The sequence below is a fragment of the Pleuronectes platessa genome, chromosome 9 (genome assembly GCF_947347685.1).
Source record: "Pleuronectes platessa chromosome 9, fPlePla1.1, whole genome shotgun sequence".
Lineage (NCBI taxonomy): Eukaryota > Metazoa > Chordata > Actinopteri > Pleuronectiformes > Pleuronectidae > Pleuronectes > Pleuronectes platessa.
Window position 1 is genome coordinate 16,573,332 of NC_070634.1, and position 26,398 is coordinate 16,599,729.

The 26,398-nt window shown below is 41.7% G+C and overlaps 2 protein-coding genes across 2 annotated transcripts; both read left to right on the top strand.

The window, feature by feature from the left end:
* Nucleotides 1-476: 476 nt before the first annotated feature.
* mcoln2 (mucolipin TRP cation channel 2) lies at nt 477-17,410 on the top strand. Its single transcript, XM_053431480.1, has 14 exons — nt 477-625; nt 1,278-1,431; nt 2,095-2,268; nt 3,494-3,650; nt 3,863-3,941; nt 4,029-4,125; nt 4,285-4,384; nt 5,090-5,202; nt 5,448-5,597; nt 6,254-6,355; nt 6,890-7,012; nt 9,680-9,886; nt 10,378-10,511; nt 14,957-17,410. Exons 1-14 carry the CDS (start codon nt 510-512, stop codon nt 14,991-14,993), a joined length of 1,743 nt encoding a protein of 580 aa, XP_053287455.1. The 5' UTR covers nt 477-509; the 3' UTR covers nt 14,994-17,410.
* Nucleotides 17,411-18,398: 988 nt separating this feature from the next.
* Nucleotides 18,399-26,130, top strand: lpar3 (lysophosphatidic acid receptor 3). Its single transcript, XM_053430522.1, has 3 exons — nt 18,399-18,547; nt 19,537-20,275; nt 25,166-26,130. Exons 2-3 carry the CDS (start codon nt 19,540-19,542, stop codon nt 25,492-25,494), a joined length of 1,065 nt encoding a protein of 354 aa, XP_053286497.1. The 5' UTR covers nt 18,399-18,547; nt 19,537-19,539; the 3' UTR covers nt 25,495-26,130.
* The last annotated feature ends 268 nt before the right edge of the window (nt 26,131-26,398 follow it).

A 26,398-nucleotide genomic window follows, 5' to 3' on the forward strand; every position in this document is an offset into this window, starting at 1 on the left:
AATTCAGTATTCATAATTTCAACCTTACAAATTTTCAGCAGCACATTTTTGCCCACATTTTATTTTGAAAATTTTGTTTTGTCGATCAAGTTGATCACAACAAATAACTTTTGTACAGTCCCGATGCTATGTGATGCTTGTGTGTTGCACAGTTTTTAAATAACAAAACCATTTAAAACAACGCACTTGATGCTTATTTTTCACCGGGATAATATAATATTTTAATATAAAAGTATTAAAATTGAAAACAATAAAATTAATATAAAATGTGTTAATTTCCTTTTTATGAAAACTTATCTCTGAATTTTTTTCAAGTGAATGCAATATGCTTCCCTAAGTCTCATGTGATCTGATCAATAATGAAAAACGATGAAGTACATGATAGTGACCGCTGGAGGGCCTCGCACCACACGTTGTGAACCTGTGCTCCTCCCGAGCCTCGGGTCCTGATTGGCTGGTTGTAAGTTGCGTGGTGGCGCAGGACCTCTGAGCTGAACATGCTCTGACTCATGATCAACTGTCAACCCGAAAGCAAGCGCACGCGATCAATTCTAGCGTCCACGTGGATCAATCAATCAGTCATGGAACTGTTGGGTCGATATCTGGAGAGGAGCAACTCAGTCAGGTGAGGGATTAGTTCTCATGGTTGGTGTTAAACAGTAGATCAGCACCAAGGTGTCATCATTTGTTTGTAAAATGTCACAAAGTAAACAAAGTGTGTAACTATGTAACTTAAATATAGTTTTCTCGCACTAACAACAACATCAGGATTATTTAATTACTTTATAAGTTCCTGGTAAAGAACACAGTACAGCCTGAAATGAAAAATATGTTTGTTAATGTGGCCTGAAGGGGGGTGGGTGGGTGGGTGGATGTGTGTGTCTGTATGGGTGTCTGTGTGTGTGTGTGTGTGCGTGTGTGTGTAGGACACACGGTTGGGAAAATATTGAAAGTGCCCTCATGGAGCTAACCTTGGACTTAAAGCCGGGCAGCCTGATGAATGCAGCCTGTGTACACTCAGTACACGGAGTCCTTCCTGTTAGAGATGATGACCACTGCACTCTAAAACACTGCATGTATTGCTCAACTAAAATGATTCATGCAATAACTGGCCACACTTTCACTTCTGCTTTTTCAACCTCAGCTCTAACTCCTGACATCAGTAAAAGTTACCTTTTTTAAATATTAGGTGACCCCAGGACAAGGCCAGGAACAGTTTGTGTGGTGTGTCCTCCGTCACACAGCTCCTAAGTGACAATTTATTTTGTGTGTTTCAGTTCTGTCATGGCTCAAGATGCCGTGAACGAGGAGAACCTGAGAGATGACCTGAGGTACTACTTCATGAGCCCGTGTGAGAAGTACAGGACCCGACGACACATTCCCTGGAAACTGGGAGTCCAGATCCTGAAGATTGTCATGATCACAACACAAGTATGTGCAGCCGAGTTTATGTCTATTGGCAAAGAGCCGGAGAGCAGAGCCTCCCCGGAAATGTTTCCTCGTGCATTAGTCCGTCCAAACCAAGCAGCCAAGTGCAGCAGCACAGATGAATCATGGAACTTTATAACAAGCAAGACTCCATGTCATCTAAATGTTTTACTTTCTCTCTCTAATGAAAGATGATGAAATAAACAGACTCCCTCCATGTATCTGAAGTATTTACTATTGGCTGCTGGTAATTATTTATAATTACAGCAGTGGAAAATAAGAATTTGCGAATAAAGATGTTACAGATGAGAAATACTTAAAAACTAAATGAATGTAAATGTCAGTAAATGGTTTTAACAGTCTGTAAGATCAGACCTGGGTTCAAAGTAAGACAATAAATGAATAAAATAAAAAGTCGGAGGGGGATTCAGAGAAAACACCCCTTTTAAAAATGGGTCTTTGAGAGAAATGTAAAAGAGAAGTTTGGACTTAATTGTTTTGAAGTAAGCACCAACCTTTAATTCAACTGCACACTGTGAAAAGTTTGGCTTTAAGAGTTTTCCCCAAAAATACAAATACCATTTCCAGAGACAGGAATATATGTAGTGAATAAATTCTTCATTATTCCTGTGACAATGAATGTTTTCTCATCGTGTTGTCGTGAAGCTCATCCTGTTCGGCCTCAACAACCAGCTGGTGGTGTCTTATAAGGAGGAGAACACCATGGCCCTGAAGAACCTCTTCCTGAAGGACTACACCGGCGTGGATGAGGACGACTACAGTGTCGCCGTCTACACGCAGCAAGGCGTCTACGAGAGCCTGCATTATGTCCTGGATCAGGCAAGTTCCCCCTCCTCAGCTTACATTTCTTCTTTTTATATCAGAGAAATTAAAAAGAGGTGGCTGTGTTCCTGTCCTGAAGGGTTGATGATGGAGATGAGGGAAGAGTCCTGAGCTTTCACATCACTGCCCAGTTCAAGGTGGCTGTTGTGGTGAAGTTAAAACCACTGAACATTGATTATTTATGATGACCTACTCAACTTGAGGTTGGTTACCTTGAACATGAGACATTGGTTCTCTTTAGTCCCAGTTACGACCTGGATGTTGACATATTTGGGACCTTTATTGTGAAAGGAAAGTTTGACCTCAAGTGAGAATGAGATGAGCTTTAGTCGTTTATTAGATGAATAGGGTTGTTCCAAATTTTTGCTATTTTAAGGACATAAAGAAATGAAAATACAGCCCTTAGTCAAAAAGTAAATTAAGAAACTAAATTTCAAATAGTCAAATAAAGCATTTTATTTTAGTTGTAAGTGTCTTATCTGATTATTTGGCGAACAATTTGACCTCCATTAAGGGGGTTATGAGTTATGTTATGTTTGAGTTTGTTTGACTGTTTGTCAGTTTGCAAGATTATGCGAAAAACAATCCACCTGATTTCCATGAACTTTTGTGGAGGAGACATGACTCAAGGATGAACCCATTCAGTCCAGATCGGGGGGCAGATCCAGGATTTTCTTTTCACTTTCTTCAACTTTTTTTTCTATATTTTCACTGATTTCCCACAGAGTAATTAATAGATCTTAATGAAAAACAAATCAGACATGTTAAGGGGGCAGGTGTTTATGGGTTTGTGTAATTTGGTGCAGATCCAAAAATTAAAATACGGACTTTGTGAATTTACCTGTGGTTTCATTAGACCCTTGGGCCTCGACGGATGTTCACACTTTGTTTGTCTTTAATTTCTTGGAGTAAATATTCAAATGCACAAGAATACCAGTTATGATCGGGGTTTTTATGTATCCTGTTTTTGTGTAATGTGTATAAATATCATATTATGGCCTCAGACAGATGGATAAACCCTTAATATATTTTTTGACCAGGTTTCTAAATTTCCATGTTAAAAACCCAACTCTGAAGCTACTTGTAAACTATTGGAAAAACCTGTGAAACAAAAAGGAACTAAGTTGTCTTGTGTGCTCTGCGACGGGGGCGACACTCTCTCCAGCGTTGTGCAATCTGCCTTGTGACGTTGTGTTTTACCTGAGTCGTGTGATATTTACAGTACAGCCAGCTGGGCCAGCTCAGTACGGGTCCCATCACCTACCCCGAGGACGAGGACGGCAACCTTCTCCCGCTGGACATGTGTAAAGAGCATTACAAGAGAGGCAGCGTGGAGCCGTCGGACGAGGCCTATGACATCGACGCCCAGCTGGAGACAGGTGTGAGGGGACAGTCGCTGTTAAACTGGAAATCAGCAGTAACCTTTGTGCTGGGATCATAAACAGTGTGTCGGGGGTTTGTGCATTTGGTCAAAGACGACCACAAAAGACTTCTTGATTTAAACTGTAGCACACTGTATCACCCACTTAGAGAATCATCATGTTATTTTACTTAAACTGTAAAATCAAGACAACGTTTGTCTGTGTCTCAGTTTGCACGTCACATGATCCAAAGACTGGAAACCTGCAGACGCTCTACAACTCCTCCTTTTTTAATCTGGACTTTTACAGGTACACAGCTCCGGCAATACACAGAGACTGCTGCTAACATTAAAATGACTTTTTTACTTATGCCCACTTCGTCCTCTTCTGTTTCAGGCTCGTCGACATCAAAATCACCTTCCAGCTGAAAGGCATCAACCTGCAGACAGTGCGTTCACGGGAGTTACCTGACTGCTACTCCTTCTTTGTCACGGTACAGTTCAGAAGCTCTCTCTCACACCTCCCATCACAGTGAGTGACAGTGTGGAGAGCTTCCAGAAACTTAAAAGCTCTTAAACATTGATCGTGCTAATTTTTAAATGCAACTGCATTTTTTTTTACTCACCTACTTTCCTTTTACCCTTGTCCTTAGATAATGTTTGATAACCAGTGTCACAGCGGGAAGGTGAAAATATTCCTAGACATAGACACTGAGCGCTGCGCCTGCAGGAACTGGAAGATCTCAGGAACAGGTAAGTTAGAGTTGTCGAACCGAAGGGGGAAATATAATAACAAACTAGAATGATTGTCTGGTTCTTATAGTGAAAAATATATATAGGAAGTGATCCGATAACCTCAATGATTAACTTGTTGTAAAACACATTACAAGAAAGTAAAAAAGAATCTGCCCGGTAATCTGTATCCGCTCCAAAAAGTAACTGATTCCTCTCAGGCCACGGATTCATCCCTCCACCAGGTTAGGTGTTTAGACATTTTTGTATAATTCTGTAAACAAATAACCAACAAACAGGCACAGGTGAAGATGTTGTCTCGTCGGTGGAGCTAATCATTTAACCTAAGACAGAAATTTAAAAAAAATATAACCAGATAAACAACTTTTTTCTAGTAAACCCTACAAAATAAATTGAGATTATATATATATTTTTTTATCCTTTTTAAGCAATTATAAAATATCATAGTAATATTTTCTAAAGCACCATTCACTTAAAATGCAGCTCAGTTGTAGACAAGATATATATAATGTAATCTAAAAATTATATTTTGTTACGTATAATCTAGTAAAATAAGGGAAAATAAGCTGGAAATATAACCCAGTAAAGACAACACAAGATATAATAAGACTTATTATTTTCTCTGGAAGCCGCTGTTATCAGAGACGAGTGTGAGGGAGTTGTGTAGGAGATAACGGTCCCTCTCACACACTCTGTCGGTTCCAGCTCAGAAGAACACACACTATCTCCTGATCTTCGACGGCTTCGTCATCCTGGTCTGCCTCACGTCGGCCGTGCTGTGCAGCCGCTCCATCGTGCTGGCCGTCAGGTTACTCCAGGTCAGGACTCTCACGGCCTCTGCTCACTCTGCGAAACATCACACAGGACGTTTTTATTTCTTCTCTTCTTCTTCCTCTTCCTCTTTTTGTCTTTCCTGATTCTACATTCTTACAGTCGCTCTCATTCTCCTCAAACGATAAGCAAAGTTCAATAAAACACCCATTGCTACAGCATCTAAAGCCCTATCCATGCCACTTGTGTCGTGATATTTATATTTTCTCTTATTGCATCCTTATGTTTTCAGAGATTCTCCAGGTTCTTCCACGAGAGCTACAATCGTAAAGTGTGTGAGGACGATCAGAAGGAGTTCCTGAACGGCTGGTACGTCCTCGTCATCGTCAGCGACCTCTTGGCCATAGTTGGAACCATATTAAAGATGGAAATACAGACAAAGGTAAAGATTTGTCCTGAACTGTCTTCTATATAGATAATGTTTCTCTTATCTTCAGTCCAAAGGTGACTGGCCAATATTTCTGCAGCGGGTTATGTAAAATATATGCAATAGAGAAGAGAGGGTAAAGTCCCTGGGTGTGCTTTATTATTTTCCAGTTAAATTACCATTAACAAGAGCATGAGAGAAAGCTGGTGTTTCCATCAGATCAGGAACAAAATTAAGAAACAATCTTAAGTTTTGAGTAGTCAGCAACTGAGAAACAATAGTATTATTTGCTGGGATGAGGGAACAAGGAACAAGGTATTTCCTGAAATCTGCTGATGGACAGGAAGTTCAACATGTTCCATTTACGGGATTTACCAACAGAGACAACTTTCTATTTGAAAGTAGATCCTCAATGTGAAGGAAAAACTTAAGTAAACCAAGGAAGGGAATTTCCTCATTGGACTTTGAGAGCTAGTGAAATAATCCATACCAGTCAGGTCGCCCTACAACACAAACACAGAGCCCAGTAAAACCATTTTGAGTTATAAATCTGAATCTTTCTCTACAAAGCTTTTATTGTTTCACTGAGGCCAGGTTTCATAATACGGCAGCAAACGTAAAACTAAAAGCAAACTGTCCTCTCTGTTATTTTTCTGTTCTCTCTCTCGTAGAATTTGACCAGTTATGACGTGTGCAGTATCTTCCTGGGAACATCCACCTTAATGGTGTGGGTCAGTGTGATCAGGTACCTGGGATACTTCCAGAAATACAACGTGAGTCTAAGCCTAAAACTTTTCTTCATTTCCCGAGGCCTTTTCTTATTCTAATATGTTTGTTTATTTGATAGGGACAGAGCATATTAAAGAACATTACAAATTATAAATATTATAAATACCTATTGAAATATGTTGATGAGTAAGAATGTTAGTTTACATCCATAGGCAGGACTGACACAGTTCAACAAATACAGACTTCAGTATACAAATTGAAAAAAAGGACAAAACCTACAGCTATGGAAAGATGGTTTTAAGAAGGTGTTGTTCTTTGGAGTAGAAAATAAGAATACAGATGAACTACATCACAAACATCCAGCTGTGTGCAGACTGTGTCTCTGTATTGTCAATATGTCGGCAGTTTTTGAGGAGTTAGTTCCATTTTTATTTGAAACTTTGAGCAACTGTGAGATTTAAGATGCTCAATTTTACATCAGAGGTTGTTTTTAAGTCCATGTCTGCCTTTAACTTGTTCCTTCATGATTTGGTCTGGATTGAACTTCTTGTCTGCTTCTTCCCGTGTATCTGCTGCAGGTGCTGATTTTAACTATGAAAGCCGCCTTCCCCAAGGTCCTGCGTTTCTGCTGCTGTGCCGGCATGATCTACCTGGGCTACACCTTCTGCGGGTGGATCGTTCTGGGCCCGTACCACGAGAAGGTAACCGACGAGCTGCTGTGGGGAGGGCAGACACCTGAAGTTCAGATTAGAGAACAGAATTTATCGGTTTATGGGACACTTGCTTTTCTGTATCCATGGATTCAAGTTCTCTGTTGCTATAACTGGTTTCTGTCAGTTGGACGGAGGCCGTGTATGAGATCAGTGTAGATCAGAATGGAACAAGTGAGAGGGGGGGGGGCTGTATGGAACTGTGACTGGTGTAATGCAGGCTGTTTGACAGGCAAGCACACCGTGAAGAACCCTAATGCAATTGTTCATGTTGGCTAAGGGTGTGCACAGACATGTTTCCTTCCCAGTCACTGCTGCCTTTGGTTAGCGACAAATGGACGAACAAACTAACAAACACCTTAAAGACGAGATGATTCAACTCAAGGAGATAACAAACTTAACCAGAAAATAATATTTAAAACAAGACATGATTATTTAGTGTCTCAGTCATTGTTTATTTACAACTCTGGACTAATGCAAAACAAAGGAAGGCAATGGATTGACAGTGACTATTGAGCAAATATTGAATTTAAAATATTGCTTCGCTGTGTACACCGGGGCAATATGGATATGATCAACCTTTCCAAGTAAGATAACCTGTTTTCAGCCGAGCCAGTTGAAAAAAATTGTTTTGTTTACATATCGTAAATCTCAACTTAACATATTATATTCTTTAATTAATTCTTCATCGTCGTTTAGGGTGCACATGAGGATGCTACGTGCATGTTCATGGACTGAACTCATTGACCAATCACAACCAAGGTCATTGATACACGTTAACATTCAAGACTAATGCAAAAGTATCCCACAGCGGTGGGAACGTTTGATTCAGTGTCATTCTAGTGAAAGGTCGAGGTGTTCTGTCCCACCATGTAAACATTTTTGAATTATTACACGTGATTAATATATGATCGCTCTCAAAAATGGTTGATACATTTCCCAGTTTCAGTTTTACAGCCTGAAGTAAAGACGGACTTTTCCTTGTCTATGAATAACTTTAAGTGGCATTTGGCTTCTGTCTATCAGTCTGCAGATATACTGTATTGCCACTAGGTGCCAGTATATGTTTTGCCAGTAATCCTCTAGCTTCAGTGATGACAGCAGCTCTCTGTGCCTTAGAGGATTTGATTCTAAGATAATCTTTAAGTCCGACACATTCATGCCTGTGCAGAAATAAGCATATTTTTACTGCTTCAAATTACCAGAAACATGTTTTTCTTTTTAGGATAACAAGATTATATGGAAATAAATATACATAAGTTGAGGAAAAGGTCAGAGAGATGTTGTGATATGACGTGTAACAACATCTATGCACTCGAGGAATCCTACAATGAAAACCTCCAAGCCACAAGTCTTGGGGATTGAGAAATAACAGTATGACCCAGAGGCTACATTACTACATGATGTTTTTCTTTGTATGTTCTGAAAATACACTTTAGGGGAAATCTGAGCAGGCAAGGACCATGACTTCAGAACAGATGGTAGCCACTCCTCGGACAACAAGTGTCATCGGGAAAAATGTGTGTGTGTGGCCGCCCCTGCCTGTTAAGATAAATTATTTACGGAAGTGTGAGCAGCAGTTGGCGTCTAAACAACTCCGAGCTCATACTGCTGAAGAGACAGATGTGAGATAGACTGAGATCAGCCCCGTCTCACTGAGCCAATAGAAATATGTTGATAGTCCCAAACCGACGCGTAAATAAGTTATGGGTGGATGCAAAGTGTGTCAAAAGTTAATATCACACAAAAGAACACTTCAATATTAATTTCGTTTTCAGTTCCTCTGGGATCAGTAGAAGTGAAAGTGAGGTGCAGGGCGGCTTCGGCTGCAGGTTGCAGTTCCTTTAGTGTGTCCTCTGAGACTCCATCACCATATTTACATTGTGGTAGAAGGGGGAGTCCCCTGTCGAGTGCCGGCAGCCCTTCCAGGATCCTCCGAGTATTTACCGAGGGAATAAACACGGAATGTTCTCGGGCTGTTCCACACGTCCTCAAGTGCTTTGCCCTGCATCCATACCGTCGCAGTGGGATGTTGTTATTAGATACGATCTCATCCTGGAGGACTCTGCTTCTTTAAACATCTGTCCTGAGTGTTTGCCTTTCTGTCTTCATCAACTCCACCTCTGTCAACTGTCACACACTTTGATGTCTTACACCCCCGGCTCCTTCTTGAGTCGCTGTAGGATACTGCAGCTTTACATTAACGAGTAAACAAGAAGTAACTGAACGTGTTTGTTTAGCTGTTTACTGTGGAAGCCTGGTAAAGCCTGTCTAGCTATAAACTGACCTGGAGAAGTTCAACCTATGTCCCATAAGAGTAGAGTGTTGCACAGGAGGAGCAAATCATTTTACCTCCCTGTGCTTTGTTCATTTTTTCTTGGTGTTTTTACACACTTAAATAGTTTAAATAAAGACCTACAGCGTCTTCAACCTCATTGGTTACAAATGTGTTATTTAATCCTCCTCAGTTAGTTTTATTTTGAAACTTCCCCTTAGAAACATCAGAGATATACGTACGTATGTTTTCCTTCTTATGATCTTTGACCTCTCATCGTGGATTCAGGGACGCAGCCACTGCTCTGACTGACCGTCTTTGTGATGTCTCATTATTGTGTGTTTACTGTGTAAATCTAATGTCTCCTCGTCCACGTGTCCTAGTTCGAGGGCCTGAGTCGCGTGGCCGAGTGTCTGTTCTCCCTGGTGAACGGTGACGACATGTTCACGACCTTCGCCCAGCTGAAGGACAAGAACACGCTGGTGTGGCTCTTCAGTCGGGCGTACCTCTACTCCTTCATCTCCCTGTTCATCTACATGGTGCTGTCGCTCTTCATCGCCCTCATCACCGACGCCTATGAGACCATCAAGGTACTCGTTGGTCTGTTAACTGAGCCTGAGGGAAGAGAATCTGTGAATTGAGCTTTTAAACCTTCCACATCATTAAAGGGAACATTAGAGGGGGATTTCTGAGATGACAACTCAAATTCACTCCTTTACAGGAAGGACAATTAGAGCTGGAATGATCTGCAGATTATTGGATAATTGATCCACAGAAAGTTCATCTTTAATTGTTTTGATGTTTTTATAGCTTTCTTTTCCACATAGTGTTTTTGTCCTACATTACAAGTATTAAATAATAAGTAATCAGCATAACAAGCAAAATGGTAACAAGGTTTGCAGCCAATGTCCATTTAGACATTTTGAAATCCTGCCATGAATATTTATGTTCGACTTTCATTTCTAGTTGTTTACTCAACTGTCCTCACTAGATTTTTCCTCTTTATCGTCCACTGTGAAATAAGTCCTTACGTCTTGAAGCGGCTGTTGCACTGATGAATTATTTCTGCTGGGTCTCACAGAACTACCAGAAGGAGGGTTTCCCGTTGACGGACCTGCACAAGTTCCTCAGAGAGCAGAAAGATTTCCCTGTGGTGGAGGAGAGCAGTCAGGCAGATGTTCACATCAGGAACTCTGTGCTCTGCTGCTGCCAACGGTATGACAACGACCCCAGTGATGATGTTTAATTTTCATTCACACACACCACACACACACACACACACACACACGACTGAAACACAGAGGTGACATAGTTTAAAACCACTTGTCGGCTTCAGCTGAAGAGTTTCTCAGGATTTGTCTGAACAAACGGTTGTGCTTTTTCATTTTGGTGATGTCTTTGTTGCACGGGGATCATAGCTGTGATCTTTTTTTCTGCACTGCACCTCCCACAGAATCGGTGATGTCATAAAAACAGCATTGGCAGTGCTCGGTTGACACTCTTTCATTATCAAGGTCACGTTTTCCGCTGTTTGTTCCAAACAAGAGGCGGCTGCTGTCAACGTGGGAAGCATCCATGTCCATTCTCCAGAGTTCTTCCTGCCAGAACCCTATGGCAGGCGAGCCCATGTGAGAATACATTAGGAAAGAATGTCTGGGAAATTTACAACCAGTAATGTACGTGTCTGTGTGACATTTCTAACACATGACAGACTAAAGTTAACAAAAAGAACACAAACATTTCTGTCTTCTACATGTATCCTGGGTAAGATGTGAACTTTGAAAGACAACGAGATCTGAGAGGTTATTTTTTTTAGAAGGCCCGACGCCGATGTATTGTAAACGTTGTAAACTCCTGAAGGCCAAACGCAGGTGTGACCCCTGACCCGAATGTTCCATTTTCCTGTTTTAATGTGAAACGTTTGACCCGGAGAATCTCCCGTTGCATTCCTCATATGTGAAAGACAAAACCCAAAACCTTTTTTTCTGTTCATTATTCGCAGTTGTCGTCGAATAAACGGTTTAATTCTGAATTTATTTTGCGATAGATGTACCAGGAGTTCAAATAAGTCAAATCTACAATACAGTTTGATTTCCCGATGTGTCACATATCGTCCCCAAGTACACAGCTACAAAACTGAGCTCACTTCATGTGGAAATGTGAGCAACGGTCCCTATAGATGCAAGTCGCACAGTAAATTTAGAGTCCCTACGTTGCACTCCAGCAGGTCATCATATGTGTCTATAGGTCCCCCTGGTTCCTGCTCGTTCCCTCTCCCTGAGCCGACCTCCATCATGGGCAGGCAGCAGCCGACTGCAGCGGAGTTTCCTCCTCGCTGCGGTTTGGCTCGGCCTGAGAGCGATGAAATTAGTGGTGGGAGCTATGCAGACACACCCAGTGATGGGCTGATTACAGAGAGACAGAGGGAGTACGCTGGGACGCTGCCCCCCCCCCCCCCCTCCCCCTCTACTGTGTTACCTCTCAAAGAAACCACGGTCGACACTGAGGTTTTTATTTAGTCAAATGGAGAAGTTTTTTGCTGAGGCTCAGCGGTTAGTGGGACAGAGTTATGATTTTGAGTGGGACGGGTAAAAGTTTAATGTGGCGCTCTGCGAAGTTTAGTGCACGTGGGGTTTTGTTTTATGCGAGCCTTGATCCGCTGTACAACTGGAAATGTTTCAGATTTAAACCAGAAACCTGCACTTATGGTTTCCTTCTCCCGCGTTTGATTGTGCTTTATGAAAGATTCATAAAACTTACTCATGTATTATTCAGTTTTCCTGCTAATGATCAATGAAGTGTGTGTCCAGGAAATAGTTTAAGTGTAAATTCAGTTATGATAGCAAAGTTTACTTTTCAGTTTCTAATGGATTTACGTGGCTCCTCACCACTATGGTTTTGCCACTATGCGGTCGTCTCCTGCTTGTTGGACCCTTCTGCTCTGGACGTCTTTTAAGTGCTTGAGGAAGTGCAGCTTCAGTTACACAACCATTAAGTGATCATTTGTAATAGTGCAGGAGCGGCAGCTGAATGTCCATCTTCTCCGTTGAAATGAACGTAAAATAAACCAGTGGCCTTTCAGTGTCGTCTGACTTCCTGTCATTAGCAGTTCTCTGGTCAGGTTACAAATTTGTTTATTCGCAGCCATTTGCAGCCTCCGTCCTGACTAAGATTTCCTCTTTAGGAACATCACTGTCAAAAATTAAGTCAGCGCTTTGCCCAAACATTTCAGCTGATTGGATGAAATTCCATCTGCAATTAGCCTCTTCCGACTGTTTATCCTCCTCTGCTGCAGTCGTCTTGTTTGGAAAGTAAAGCATGGCTATCCATTTGGATTTCAAATGTGTAACTTAGATGGAACCAGTAAATCAGTTTTGTATTTTAATGAATGATAGTGAGTGCTGAGTGGACAAGTGTAAAGGTCGTACCTGACACTTCAGTTCCAGGAGTTCTCCACCTGAGGCTGGAATGTATTGGTTGCGGCTCACAAATGGTTTGTGATTACATACTGGATATTATGTCTGAAAGAGATTTGACAAAGAGAAGCACTAATCTGTCCACAAAGGTGATGCGTCAATCCAGAATCAGTTTTGATTTCAAAGCAAACGGGTCCATACGACAGGTGCTCTCACCGTGAAACACATTCACATCCTCAATCTGGCTTCAGCAGATTGAGGAATAGAGAGTCTGAGCGATGAAACTGTCTCAACTGCAAACTCCAGCTCTGCAGTGAAATGTGCTGCTTGCTCTGATCATGAAGGGGAAACGTGGAATGAATTGTAGGCTTGATGTCACCGAGATAGACTGAGCGGTTTCTTAGAGATGCAAACATTTCAGACACAAGAAGCTGTTTCAAGGGGGAGTTTCATTTTCATCGCTTTATTCATTGTCTATGACGTTGTTTACATGGAGAGCAATATTCCGACTATTGATCTGGTACTGACCTAGAGTGGTACTTACCTCCCACAGTCCCCTTACGAAGCCACATTTAATTCATTCCATCCAGATTTTTATATGGATCTGCGACAAATTGTAAATATCAGTCGGATTTTTGAATAATTTTCTGAGACGCAAACTAATGAAACATCTCTGCACCTCCTATCACTTCCATTATGATATTTATTGTATTCTACCGTATGCCCATTTCAGTGTGTTTTCTATTGTTTTGCAGAAGCTTCAACTCCTGGTTGTTTTTTGTACATCTTATTTACACTCAGATCCAGGACATGCGTCATCAAACAGTCGGGAACGGTCCTATGTCGATGTTGCAAAATGCTGTGAAAACACCAATAAGACATGTACTGCATTAAGATAGATGCACGTCTACATAATGGGACTGTGATTGAAAAATTCCATATGTCTTAATTCAGAGCTGTTCACATGGCAGCGTCTTATTCAGACTATTCTGTTAATCAGGTTAATATCAGAATAAATGTGTTCAATGTAAACAGGTCTTATACCACTTTATTCTTGAGGGTCACGAGGGTCTGCAGCCAATCCCAGCTGACGTTGGGGAAGAGGCTGCTACACTCTGGACAGGTCGCCAGGGACCCACAGGACCAACATAAAGAGACAAATAAGCATTCACACCGATAGACAATTCAGAGTCTCCAGTTGGCCCCTTAGCTGCATAGGTTTGGACTGTGGGAGGAAGCGGGAGTTACTGGATAGAAACCATGCACCTCCCTACAGAAAGACCCTGGTCGAACTAGGGTTCAAACTGAGAACAATCCTCCTGTGACCCTAACCACTGCCACCATTTACCATAATGATATTATTCTAGGAATTCACCTGAAAACAAGTGAAACCTCAGAAATTCTGACCTCAGCAATCTGCACGTTGTCTGCCAGACCCACAGTCAGGAGAAATCCCAGAGCATCCGGATAACGCTTGTAATGGTTTGAATTCTAAACAACATCTGTGATGAGGTCATTTCCACAACAACACTTTGTAGATAGACTTTCAGAGAGACCTCACCAGTCTGAACAAGCAGCCGGGTGTCTTGCTGAATCTTGAATTCCTGTGACCTTTGTTACGAGTTGGATGATGCATCGTAAAACAAAATGACTCAGGAACAGTCTGGGATATTTGATAACTTGAGCAAAAACTCCCAGGACTGTCATCAGATTATTATGTTCAAAGGCATTATGTTGCTCAACAGGAGATTATTACAGCTTCACATGTACTCAAGCTGATCCTCTTTGTCACATCTCACAAACAAATAAAACTCAGCAATTACAATACAAAGGCTGTGGGAAATTAAAGCTGGTTATTTTCTCGATCTTCTTAATTTTTACAAACAAAGCAGCGAATTGATTAATTGAGAAAAGAATTAGAAGACTCGCTGATTATGCAAATAAGAATTATTCTCTAATTTCATCAAGCTGTGGTTTGCGACATCCGATTCTTTACATTGGTCTTAATTTGTACTCCTTTATTGAGGAATATTTCATGTTGAAGTACAAGTAGTTAAGTAAGTTTTAGAACAAAAGATTTCCCCTGATGTGACTTCAATAAAACAGGTGTTTGCTGATGCATCAGTTAACAGTCCTTATTAGGGACCTGAAGCAGAAACCGTGCACGTGTTTTTCCATATATGGTGCTGCTGATGAGACGTAGAAGATGTCATGTCTATGTTCTTTTTTCTTTTATCATGTCAGAGTTCCAGAAAATGACGACATGGTGCTGATCAGTTGACGACTGTCCCACCTCCAGATGAGAGGGTTCAAGGAGGAGGAGGATGCTGGGAACAGGACCTCACACATCTGACGCTGACACCAGATGCCTCCCTGGGATACGTAGAAACAACCTTTCTGTGAAGGGCATTATTCTGATCAAACTGGAGCTCAGGCTGAAGAGTTGGAACTGGGACTAAAAGACCAACCTGTTATTGAACTGCGTCTCTTGGAGTTCAGGATATCGCAGAGGAGTTAACTGGACCTTTTTCAGGCATGCGTATATATTAGTTGCCAAAGAGCTGGATTCCCCGTTGTTATGAACTCGACTGTTGTTTCGAACACCAGGTCGAGGCAACGTGATGCCAGATGTATGTTGTTTGTCAAGTGTTGTCAAAGAGACAACATTAAAGCCGATATTTTTATCTTATTTAGTTTTGAGTCAAACGGCGAGTAGAAGAAAGAAGTCAAAGCTGTACATGAATGTGATTATTTATATGGTCAGTATATTACAAGCAGTGGTGGGAGCCTGAATGGTAATGAGGATCGAGATCTATGAATTTCCTCTGCACAAAATAAATGAGCTCCAATGGTGTCTCTTAATTTCATCATCAATATTTAGTAAATGATGATAAAACCGTATTTTGTAGCACTTATCTAAACACGGTCGCAAAGTAGTTTAAAAAATATATGAGAATAAACAACACAGAACAAAACAAGTCAAAGAAAAACAAAAACATCCGTTAAGAAAATGTATAAGTTTTGGTGCTGGATTGTCTAATCTCCATAGACTGGAGTACCAGAGCCTCTGGGCCCTGATGGCAAAAGCCTGGTCAGCCTTAGTTACCAGCAAGTGTTGGTGTTGTTTGCAATATCTTACATTATGGCTTTATGACTAGGGAGTTAGCTCCGTTATATAACTGGGGGCCAGTTCTTCTGAATTTATCTGCAGAACGTTAGCAGACATCTGTTTCTAAAAAGCTGTGATACATTCCTACATTGAATTCCTCGGACGTCTAACATAACGGTGGAATCAATGAGTAAACTTCTGTATCATCTGCATAGCAATGACAGGAGACTTCATTTGAAATAGAGGAAGCTTATAAAGGGAAATCAAAAGTGGACCAAAGGTAGAACCCTGTGGTTCTCCGCACATGAATTGAGCTGATGAAGACAATTCTGCATCTGTGACATGTGATTTAAACCATTAAGAGCCAGGTTGAGATGGAGAAAGACGGGTGTTATAGATTCCAACACCAGGACCGGAGCATGACTCAACGTCATCGTTAAATCTACCAGCATGTTAAGATGTTAAAACAAGCTGCAGCACGACTTCACACCAAGAGTGTGACTGCTGAGCCATTAACCGGATAATAATCAAAGCAGGCGTGTTTTGTTAGAGCATTGAATTTGAGCAGGAAAGAGTTCATCTGTCAAAAGACCTCTATTGCTCAGTGGGCTGTTTCTCTGCCCTTATGTCATCCGAGAGATTTCTTGGTTGATTCAGTCTGGACGGGATGAAAACAGCCACACAGTGTTTTTCCTACATGTGGCAACACTGCCCTCATATTTGTAAGATCTCTTGAGTTCATGTTAAAACACAGCCCAGAAAAAAGAAAGAAAGACGAGAGCCGGGTACTAGCTCTAAGGATCGGACTAATCTGCGGGTTTACTTTGAGTCAACAAACGACAGGGTTACTTTCAAATAACACAATTCAATAACAAATCAGTTCAGATGTGGGGCCTCTGAAACACAACTTGCACATTTGTGGAAAATAGATGTAAGATACACATTGAAGTCCAGATGGCAAGAGTGAACAGAGTATAATAATTAATAATAATAATAATTTGGTGAATTCAGATTATTTTTGTACAGAGGCCCTTCGTTTAGTTGGTGAACTTCTATTGCACTTATGTTAAAGACAACACCAATAGAAAACTGTGTGAACTGACTTGACCTGTTCAAATCTGTTTTGCCAATCACACAAAGCAGGTGTCTGCCCACACGCTGGGCCTCAAACACTGTTGTATACAGAAGCAGAGTTGAGTCTGTTGGGGGTCAATACAGGGACACACCCTGGGGCCCACAACACATAAACACAGCCATGGTCACACTCTTCAAGGTAATCAGATAATTACTGTGACAGTGGTGAAGAAGTACTCAGATCCCTTACTTGAGTAAAAGTTCCAACGTGTTGTATTACTAATGTTCTGTTATTATCAGCTAAACGCTTACATTTTGGTTTTTTATATATTGTTGTGCATTAAGTTTTTATTTGACAGGACAAAGTTGATCCTTGTGAGGCGGAGAGAAAGAGGGGAAGACATGTAGCTAACGGACGTTCGGAATCTGCAGCCGCTGCAGGAGGACTCAATCCTGTGTACAAAGCTGAAGTGTATTCAAAGTATCGAAAGTAAAAGTACCCACTCTGCACCCTGCATGGTGTACTGTCATATTTTGTCTTTTTATTATTGATGCTTAGTAGCTTACTGTTGTAGCTGAGGTGGCGTTGTTTTTTTACTTTTTGTAGTCCTGAGGTGCGGCTTGTTCCAAGATAAGTTTGAGGGGCCATGTATGAATTAATGAAAAGGTTAAAAAATTATAATTCTTTGCCACAGACACTGCATTTTTCCGTAGTAATTGCTTTTCGTTAAATATTTGAAAATTCTATTGGCCTTGAAAACCACGAAACAAGCTGAGAGCTAGAGGGTTCATTTATTTGTTATTGAACTACTAAAACAATATTTGTTTAAAGCCTTTTTTGCCTAAACCTGCTGGTTTTAACTAAATTTCAGTGTTATTTTATGTAAATATCTTGATTTTGAAGGGATCAGGGGCGAAGAAACACTCCCTATCTCATCTATTTTCTTTAAGATCTACTTTAATTAATTATTATTATATTATATAGAGAAAAATAAATCAACTGTTTCACTAGAATTTGATAGATCTTCCATAAATAGCAGCCAAACCACTTATTTACGTAGGAAAAGCAAAACATTGTTTCAACTCTTGAATCGTGAAGTAATCCAAAACATTTGAGTGGGAAATATTATACTTTTGAGTCCAATGCAGTTATTTAATTACAGTTGGTTACTGGTCACTTTTAATGATTAAGATTTAGAGGTTTAACTAGTGAATGAAATCCTAATGAGATGTGTTGGACGACTTTTAATTCAATTCAATCTGCAAAACAAGTTGTTTGTTTATTATGGCTTTCCACTGGAAATCAAACCAAAAGATGAATTATAAACATTGATGTAAATAATCACAATTTGTGAGATCTTCTGGAGCTCTGTGTGTGTTTGTGTGTGCGTGAGATCAGTCCTCGTGCACGCCGTCAACTGGAGGAATTCAGGCGTGAGACCGGGTGGCACGCACGCGCACACACGCCCTGTGCGTCACCGCGCAGAGTGGAGGAGTGGAAGTCTCCACTTCTCTTTCTCCCTGTCCCGCCACCTTCACTTCACTGTCTCAGCAGCTCAGAGGAAACATGTTCATGAGCTCGACACGAAGCCTGTCGCAACCTCCGGTCTCCTGACGCGCCGCGGCACACACTGCGCTCCACTCCTCCGCAGGTAAACTCACCTGGACACACTTTGTTCCCTCTCTCGGCTGTTTGCACCTGGACTCCTCTCGGTGTATTACTTTATTATAGTCTGTTGTCGTTGTTCCACGTGAGCTGGCGTCCCTCTGCCACTCACTGTGTGTCCTCTGCGAGTTCCTCTCCTCTTTACTGTGGTTGATAAGTGGCTCAGGTTGGAGAAAAGCGAGTTGCTTAATAATAGCAGGCTCCTCGACGCAGGTAGAAATCCGTCACTTTATAAGATCTAAATTCTGTGTTGCAGTTTACCTGAGGGAATGTGTTTGCACAGAAATATCACCATGGCCACTATCGCCTGTAGTTATGGGGCTCATTGTGATTTCATTGCCATTAAATGGGCTGTGGCATGTGCATCTGGCTTTGGAGACCAGCCAACAAGCCTCTTACCCAGAAGTTATTTGTCCTTGAGAAACAAAAAAAAGTGATAAACTAGTGGAGCAAAGCTTCTCAGTTCAGACCGAACCTTGTCTAGTTTTATTTCTTTGACAGAATGGCTCAAAACTGGATTCAAAATCTTTACAAGGCATTTGAAAGTAAAGGTTCTGAAAGTATACGGCACATTCCTCAATTGTTAAAAGATTGATAGGTGGATAGACAAGAGCTGGAGTGATCAATACATTTTGATGGTAGATTAATTATAATTTTTTCAAAGAGCCGCTGGTCCCAACTTCTCAAATGTCATTTTCTTTTAAAGTGAAATCGATTTTTCGTGTTTTGGAATAAACCAAGAGATGTATAATCAAAATAGAAATAGCTGTGATCATTTTCTTTTGGGATTTTCCCAAATTTGTAGACTAAACATAAATTAATAAGGAAAATAATTGGCAGGATAATTGATAATCAGAAGTGGCAGCGATATTTAATGTCATGGAGAGGTAGAAGTCTGCCATGTACATTTTTTTTCGTTAAGGTAACTTATTATTAAGATGCCATAATAAACGTTTCCTACATCTCTTTCCACAGAAAATGGAGAACCAGAGCTGTCATTACAATGAGACCATGCGGTTCTTCTACAATAATAGTGACGATGAATGGGCCAGTAAGCCGAACCAGTTGATTCTGGTGCAGGTGGTGGGCTCGCTCTTCTGCTGTTTCATCCTGTTCTCCAACTCCATGGTCATAGCTGCTGTCATCACCAACAAGAAGTTCCACTACCCGTTCTACTATCTCCTCGCCAACCTCGCCGCCTCAGACTTCCTGGCGGGCATCGCGTACGTGTACCTCATGTTCAACACCGGGAAGGTGTCGCGGAATTTGACAGTCAAAGAATACTTCTTCCGCCAGGGTCTGCTGGACGTCAGCCTCTCGGCCTCTCTGGCTAACCTGCTGGTTATAGCTCTGGAGCGCTACATCTCCGTCATGGCCTTTAAGGTCCACAGCAACCTGACGAAGAGGAGGGTGACCCTGCTCATCGTGCTCGTGTGGGGCATCTCCATCTTCATGGGGGCCGTGCCGAGTCTGGGCTGGAACTGCATCTGCAACCTGGACAGCTGCTCCAAGCTGGCGCCGATCTTCAGCCGGAGCTACCTGATCTTCTGGTCCATGTCCAACCTGGTGGTGTTCCTCGTCATGGTGGCCATCTACATGAGGATCTACGGCTACGTCAAGAGGAAGACGTCGATGCTCACGCCTCACACCAGCGGCTCCATCAACCGCAAGAGGACGCCGATAAAGCTAATCAAGACGGTTATGGTCGTGCTTGGTGAGTGACACGCGTTCAAATGTTTGATCACACAGCACAGAACATCTCCTGCAGTAGTAAGGAGTCAGCAGCTGTGGGGAGCTTTTCTCAGGGTTTATCACAAAGTCCCAGAGTCACTGCTGAACACACAGGACTGTAATCTGTGAAGGAAACCCTGAACAGAGCAACAAACAAGTTGAGTGCTTGTGTCAGTCATTTGAAAATAGAAGAGAAGAAAAGGAGTCAGCAAGAGTCTTGCGTCTCGTCTTTTGCTTCTGACTTTGTTTTCTACGCAAGCCCATTTTACAACGAATAAATTCATCATTATCTTTAGCATCTAACAGAAGCTGCTTTCAGACATTTTCCTGAAATCTAGTAGATGCTGTACGTGGGAACGCAAATGTCAGTTGTCCAAGTAATAGAAAAGTCTGAGAGAGCCCATGTGAGAATGCAGCGGGAAAATGTCCGTAAAACTAACAGCGAGTGAGTGAGCGTGCTGGTGACGGTTCTAACATGTGGCAGAGATGCATTTTTTTTGCAAAACTAAGAATACACATATCTGAGTAGGAAAAAGAAGAGCCACACACAAAGAAGGCACAGACACCAGGTTTCCACAGCGACATTTCTACTCTATGTCCCACCACCTCCAAGTTATACCCAGTGCCACCCCTCACCTACAGTGTTCCGTTCATTTTAATGTTGTTGTGAATGCATCTGAATCCAATTGCGTTCTGGATATGTGTGAAAACGGCTCCGTAGTAAAGGAAGCAAAAAACCCAAAGGTGTTCTGTTAATGTGCAAACAGCAGCTGGAACCACAGTATTGCATTTTTGTGATTTCAATGCTTGTTTATCGGTTATCAACACATTTTTTGCCCCATTACTACTTCCTCTTATCTTCCATTTCCCAGAATTATAAAGCTAAAAAATGTGGAAGCTTCCTTTCCTTCTCATGCATTTCCATGAGATGAGGCAGCCAGATATCCCAGGATTCTTCTCCTTTGTTTACGTGTTGCAACAGGATACCCTGCAATAGAGGCACAGTTCCAAACTCCCTCTGCTCCCAGCTAATGTCCTTTAAAGAAAGGAACAATGGGGCTGCTCCAGAATATCCTTGTGGAGCGGCCAAAACCAGATTTAACTGCAAACTGTCACGCAAGTGTAACATGTAGGTTGCCCTAATATCAACCTGAGGAAATCAGCTGGCACAGCAGCCTCAGAGAAAACGCTGCAGGTTAGATGAGCACACACACTTTTTTTTTGTTTTCATACAGTCGCTGTCGAGATTTTGCAGAGTCGTGCTGCAGGACAACCTTTGTGCCATTTGTTCTTTGTCTCTCTGGGCACTTTCCATGGCGGATGGCTCATGACTGGTCTGTGTGCACGGCAGCGTAGGAGCCGTGCACACACTTTATTCTAGACTGCTGTGTAATTATCTCTCCCTGCAGGGACACTGCTCCTCAGCCTGTGTGGCGTACCATTCGCAACCGCACCACACGGGCCTTCAATGAACGTCCCCTCCTCCCTACACCCAAAAAAAAAAGAAAAAAGAAAGGGGAACCTATACTTGAGGACCTTGTCAATTGCTTTCAGATGCAGTTATTCGTAGCTTGGGTACACAACTGTTATCTCTTAATCTTTTAAAGTGTCCCTCCACTCCAAAGAAGTGCTTTGCTTATTGTTTCTCCACTTGGTTTTTTGACCTTGTCCTCTTTGGACTTGAAGGTTGTTTTCAGAGGAGGAAAGTTTCTTTGTTTTCCCTTTTTATTGTCAGTGTAAGACGTACGAGCAGGAGTTTTATCGTGAAGTCAGTGAAAAGACATCTTTTGTCCAAAGGTTAGAATAGTTGATTTTCAATGAATGAGAAGGAAGAATAGTTTTGGAATTATGTCGTTCAACAACATCGAACAGAGGCAGAATATTTGTTTATGTCCAGCAGCTGTGATATGGACTAAAGTGCAGAATCGATGTGATGAATACGATGGTGATGGTGGAGAAAAAAGGAGGAGTCAGCAGTCTGCTCAGGTGGAAAAGGCAACTGGACAAACCAGTTGAGCGCTGGATGAGATGTTTATCAGACCCAGTCTCTCTGTCTAACCTGCACTAAAGGACAAAAAGAGGTGTGTAAATCTGCACTTAAAACAATGATTTAGTTACTTAGATGTCTAAACAAATAGCATTTAAGAAAAAGCTTCTCTTTTGATCTCTTGCTTACATTTTTATTTAGCTATTTATTCAACCAGTTGGGTACAATATAATACTTATGGTTTAATAATCATAAAAAATATCCTTTATTTGTGGGATATACAAGAGTGTTGGGGTTTGTTGAAGTGACTCATAAAAACTGCATCAGGCTGATTCAGATTTGACCTTTTACCTATTGACCTATGTTTACATTTCTTATAACATCCTTTAAGGCCCATATATCGACAGTATGACCCCCTAACCTCTCTAAGGCAGTGTTTTGTCAATCTTGTGTAAACACATTATTTTAACAGGTGTCAGTTTTGGAGGTCGTAGGTCGTCCGAGTAAGAGATGCAGACTTTAGCGCACGTCTCCTCAGAATGGAAAAACCCTCAGGACGTACATGCAGAATCTGGAGCTCAGGCAGAGGGAGGATGTTGGACCTTAAACTCTGAACATTTTGTGTTTGTTTAAACAGCTTTAAAAGTTCCCTTTTGTTTACTTTTCATGTCCTGAAACCTCTCGGCAAATAACTGAAGGAGATTTTCTAACTCACCAACATGTTCATTTACAAATTCTCCTGAATGAGGATTTAGCGTCTCAGATGTTTCACTCCCTCGCCATCACGTGCACGTTATCTCTATCAAGATGTGATATTGTAAAAGTAGATTGTTCGGCACCCAAACACTTAATCCAACTTAATCCATTCCAGCTGTAATGATGCTCGAGACTGGACTTGTTCTAGTACCGGCTGTTTGTCTCTGTAAACTTCGCACACTGGCACGTCTTAAACTTGAACAACAAAAAGAATCATCCGTCCATTTGCCCCTCGGGGAAACATAACAATCTGCAATCATCTTTTCTCTTCTCTACAGTTGCCATGATTTCTGTTTAGTTCCCATTGATGTGACCTGACAAGCGTTGACATGTTATTCTACTACTTTATGTTGTTATTTGTCTGTGTGAGCTGCTTTTTTTTTTGTATTTATGAATTTTCTTGCGGGCTCTATACGTTCCCGGAGGCCGGAGGGTCCCTTCCACCGCTGTAAGTGCAGCCACCATCGTCAAATGGTTCCCAAATGGAACATGTGCCCGAAATGTGTTCTCAAAACTCCTAGAGTCTGAGATTAAAGAGGAGGAAACTCCACTTTAAACATGTGGCTTACATGAAAAAAAAAAATGCAAGTGAAAGTCCTTCTTTAAATGGGTTCTCACTTAAATTCCATTCAGCTCCTTATTTATGTGCTCTATCCGAGACAAAGACATAGGCTGGATTTAAAAAGAACAGTTCAAAAAAGGAATTCTCTATAATATGTGGCAAACTGTTTGACTTTCAAGCAGAGATTAACGTAGATCAACAGTTCTACCAGAGTCCCTCTGTGTTCATCTATATGTATCCATCCATGCATGTGTGTGAAACAAAGAAGAAGTGTGTTTAATGTGTGTCGGACAGTACTTGTGTTTATTCTGGTGACGTATTAAAAGCCGCAGACAAGTCTCAGCATGTGGCTTCCTTTCAGCTCCACTGCTTCTCCTTGTAGTTCTGTTTTGTGCCCAAACAAGTTTGAGAGAGTTTGAGCCAGCCTCATTAGCTGCCTCAGCATTAAACACAGCACAGTGCCTATTTAACATAATGACAGTACGTTCTGTGTTATAGCTTCATTAGTGGAAGTAAATGAAACCACCAAATTATTCTCATTTCCTTTCAAATTGTCTTCCGCTTTTTATTACCCAAATGAGCTGAGTCTGTTGTTCTCTGACATGGAGCAGGAGCAGGGTAAATACACGGACTCTGTTAAATCTGATGAAGAAACAATGGATAAGTGAATCAGTGAAGCCATTACTCAAAGAAAAATGCACAAAGATATCTGGTTCCAGCTTATTAAATGTGAATCTTTGCTGCTTTTCTCTATTTAAAGACATTTTAAATTGAATATTTAGGAGTTTTAAAATGTGACCATGGTTTCTGGAAAATTCTCAAAGGGCTTGTTTTAAATTTTTTATATTTTTACGGTTATTTCGTAGACTTAATCATAGATCAATGCAGCTCCATCCGTGATCTGCCTCTCATTCTTTGGTTTTTGGGGAGCTGGAGCCGGTCCCAGCAGACACTGGGGCAGGTTGCCTGCATATTACAGGGCGGACATACAGAGACAAACAACCATGCACACCGACAATTTACAGCCGGAAGCAGGAGAAGACCCACATAGATGTGGCGAGAACAAAACCGCACAAATAAAGTGAAAAATGAAGGTTTTACTGGTTTCCAGGTGGTTTTCACCCCTGTACGTTGATTTGTTGCCTGGTTTATTGAAAACCACTGAACTTGGTGGAAGGTTGTGCTCTGGGTCAGGGAAGAATTTTGGTGCAGATGCATGGCAAGATCAAATCATTCACTGTTTTCCCACAAAATAATTCATGGATCTTGAGGGGGAGCTGATATCTATGTAGAGTGTGAGTGGTGCAACTTGATTGAATTGGTGGGAGGTGTGCCCACTAGTTTGACTTAAAGGTTGGAACCCTTTACTGGCCAGGAACAGGAAGGGATTGCTGAGTTAAGAAATAGTCCCGTATGACTGCAATGAAAATATAAATAAGTAGCCGTTTTGTAAATTGTTACTAAAACTTTTTGGTACATTTTCGAACAGTGACACACATGAAGGAAACTTGCTGGAGAAAGTGTTAAAAGAATCTGTTTTGACTTTCCCTCTGTTATTTTTCCTGCAGGGGCCTTTGTGATTTGCTGGACTCCCGGCCTGGTTGTCCTGCTGCTTGACGGCATCAACTGCGATAGCTGCGATGTCATGAAACTGAAACCCTGGCTGCTGCTGCTGGCCGTACTCAACTCCGTCATGAACCCCTGCATCTACTCCTACAAGGACGAGGAGATGTGGACCACCTTCAAGAACCTCCTGCGCTGCATCGGAAACGGGACCCGGCGGCAGCGCTCCACGAAGGCCAACGCCAGGCCGCTCAGCTCCGCTCAGGACACGGGCAACAGTCAGCCGCCGTCGGAGGAGACCAAGAATGAGGATCAGGGAATACTCAAGACCTGAATAAAATGGAACTTGAGAGGAGATTTTCTTCTGGCCAGCGTTGGCTGGACGTACCTTTCACGAAGATTCAGATTGGAGATGACTTGAAAGAGGAACTACACACTTTCTCTCCACGGTTGCCCACAGATTAGAAATATACCAATCTTGAAGAGACGCTGCAGGTTAACTGTTCTAGATTCCGAGGCTGGGGGGTGAGATGGAGATAAGAGACTTAAATGCACTAATGATAACTAACAATGGATGCAAGGATGTGCTTTGATTGTTTTTTTCCAGTTTTTTATTTTTATTTTTGAACATGACTTCCATTTCCATATAATGAGAGATGGCTGATGCATTATCCATCCTTTTTTGGAGGCTCCCTCCTCCTCACCCTGTGGGTTATTTAAACATGGATGATACTGTGCTCCAATGACTGAAGAGCGAGGCCACTATAACAGCACATACATTTCTACTTTTACCTCAAAATATGGTCAAACGAGTGATATGTGATGTTCTGTAAAAAATAAATGGTTGTCTCTTCAACAGTTGAACAATACTCAAATTAACCCCTTGTTAATAGGCGGGTACTATAACGTTTTAGATTTTCCTGAATATGGCATGGTTTTAATAATTTTATTAAAATTTCTTTTTAAAACACCCAGTGAGAATTGCTATAAACTGGCCATTTAATCCCCCATTGGTTTGTGAGGCAGTTTTGCCTTTGGGGAAGAGCTAGCAGCGTCACTCCTCTCTGAGCCCGGCTCTCCTCCTCTTCTGCTTTTATCAGCTCACCTAAACCATCAGATAAACTCTAACCTGCAGCACGGCGGGGCAGGCAAACTTGTTCACCCTGTAGCATTGTCACACATCCGCCTCAGCCCACTAAACTCACTGGTGTTGCTCTGACGAAACAGCTGCTCGCCCC

Excerpts from the sequence above, each read along its gene's own strand:
- mcoln2 (XM_053431480.1), top strand. The coding sequence starts at position 510 with ATGATCAACTGTCAACCCGAAAGCAAGCGCACGCGATCAATTCTAGCG. Across the intron at positions 3,651-3,862 it reads CGACGCCCAGCTGGAGACAG|TTTGCACGTCACATGATCCA; the intron begins GTGTGAGGGGAC and ends TCTGTGTCTCAG. Across the intron at positions 6,356-6,889 it reads GATACTTCCAGAAATACAAC|GTGCTGATTTTAACTATGAA; the intron begins GTGAGTCTAAGC and ends TATCTGCTGCAG.
- lpar3 (XM_053430522.1), top strand. The coding sequence starts at position 19,540 with ATGGAGAACCAGAGCTGTCATTACAATGAGACCATGCGGTTCTTCTAC. Across the intron at positions 20,276-25,165 it reads GACGGTTATGGTCGTGCTTG|GGGCCTTTGTGATTTGCTGG; the intron begins GTGAGTGACACG and ends TTTTTCCTGCAG.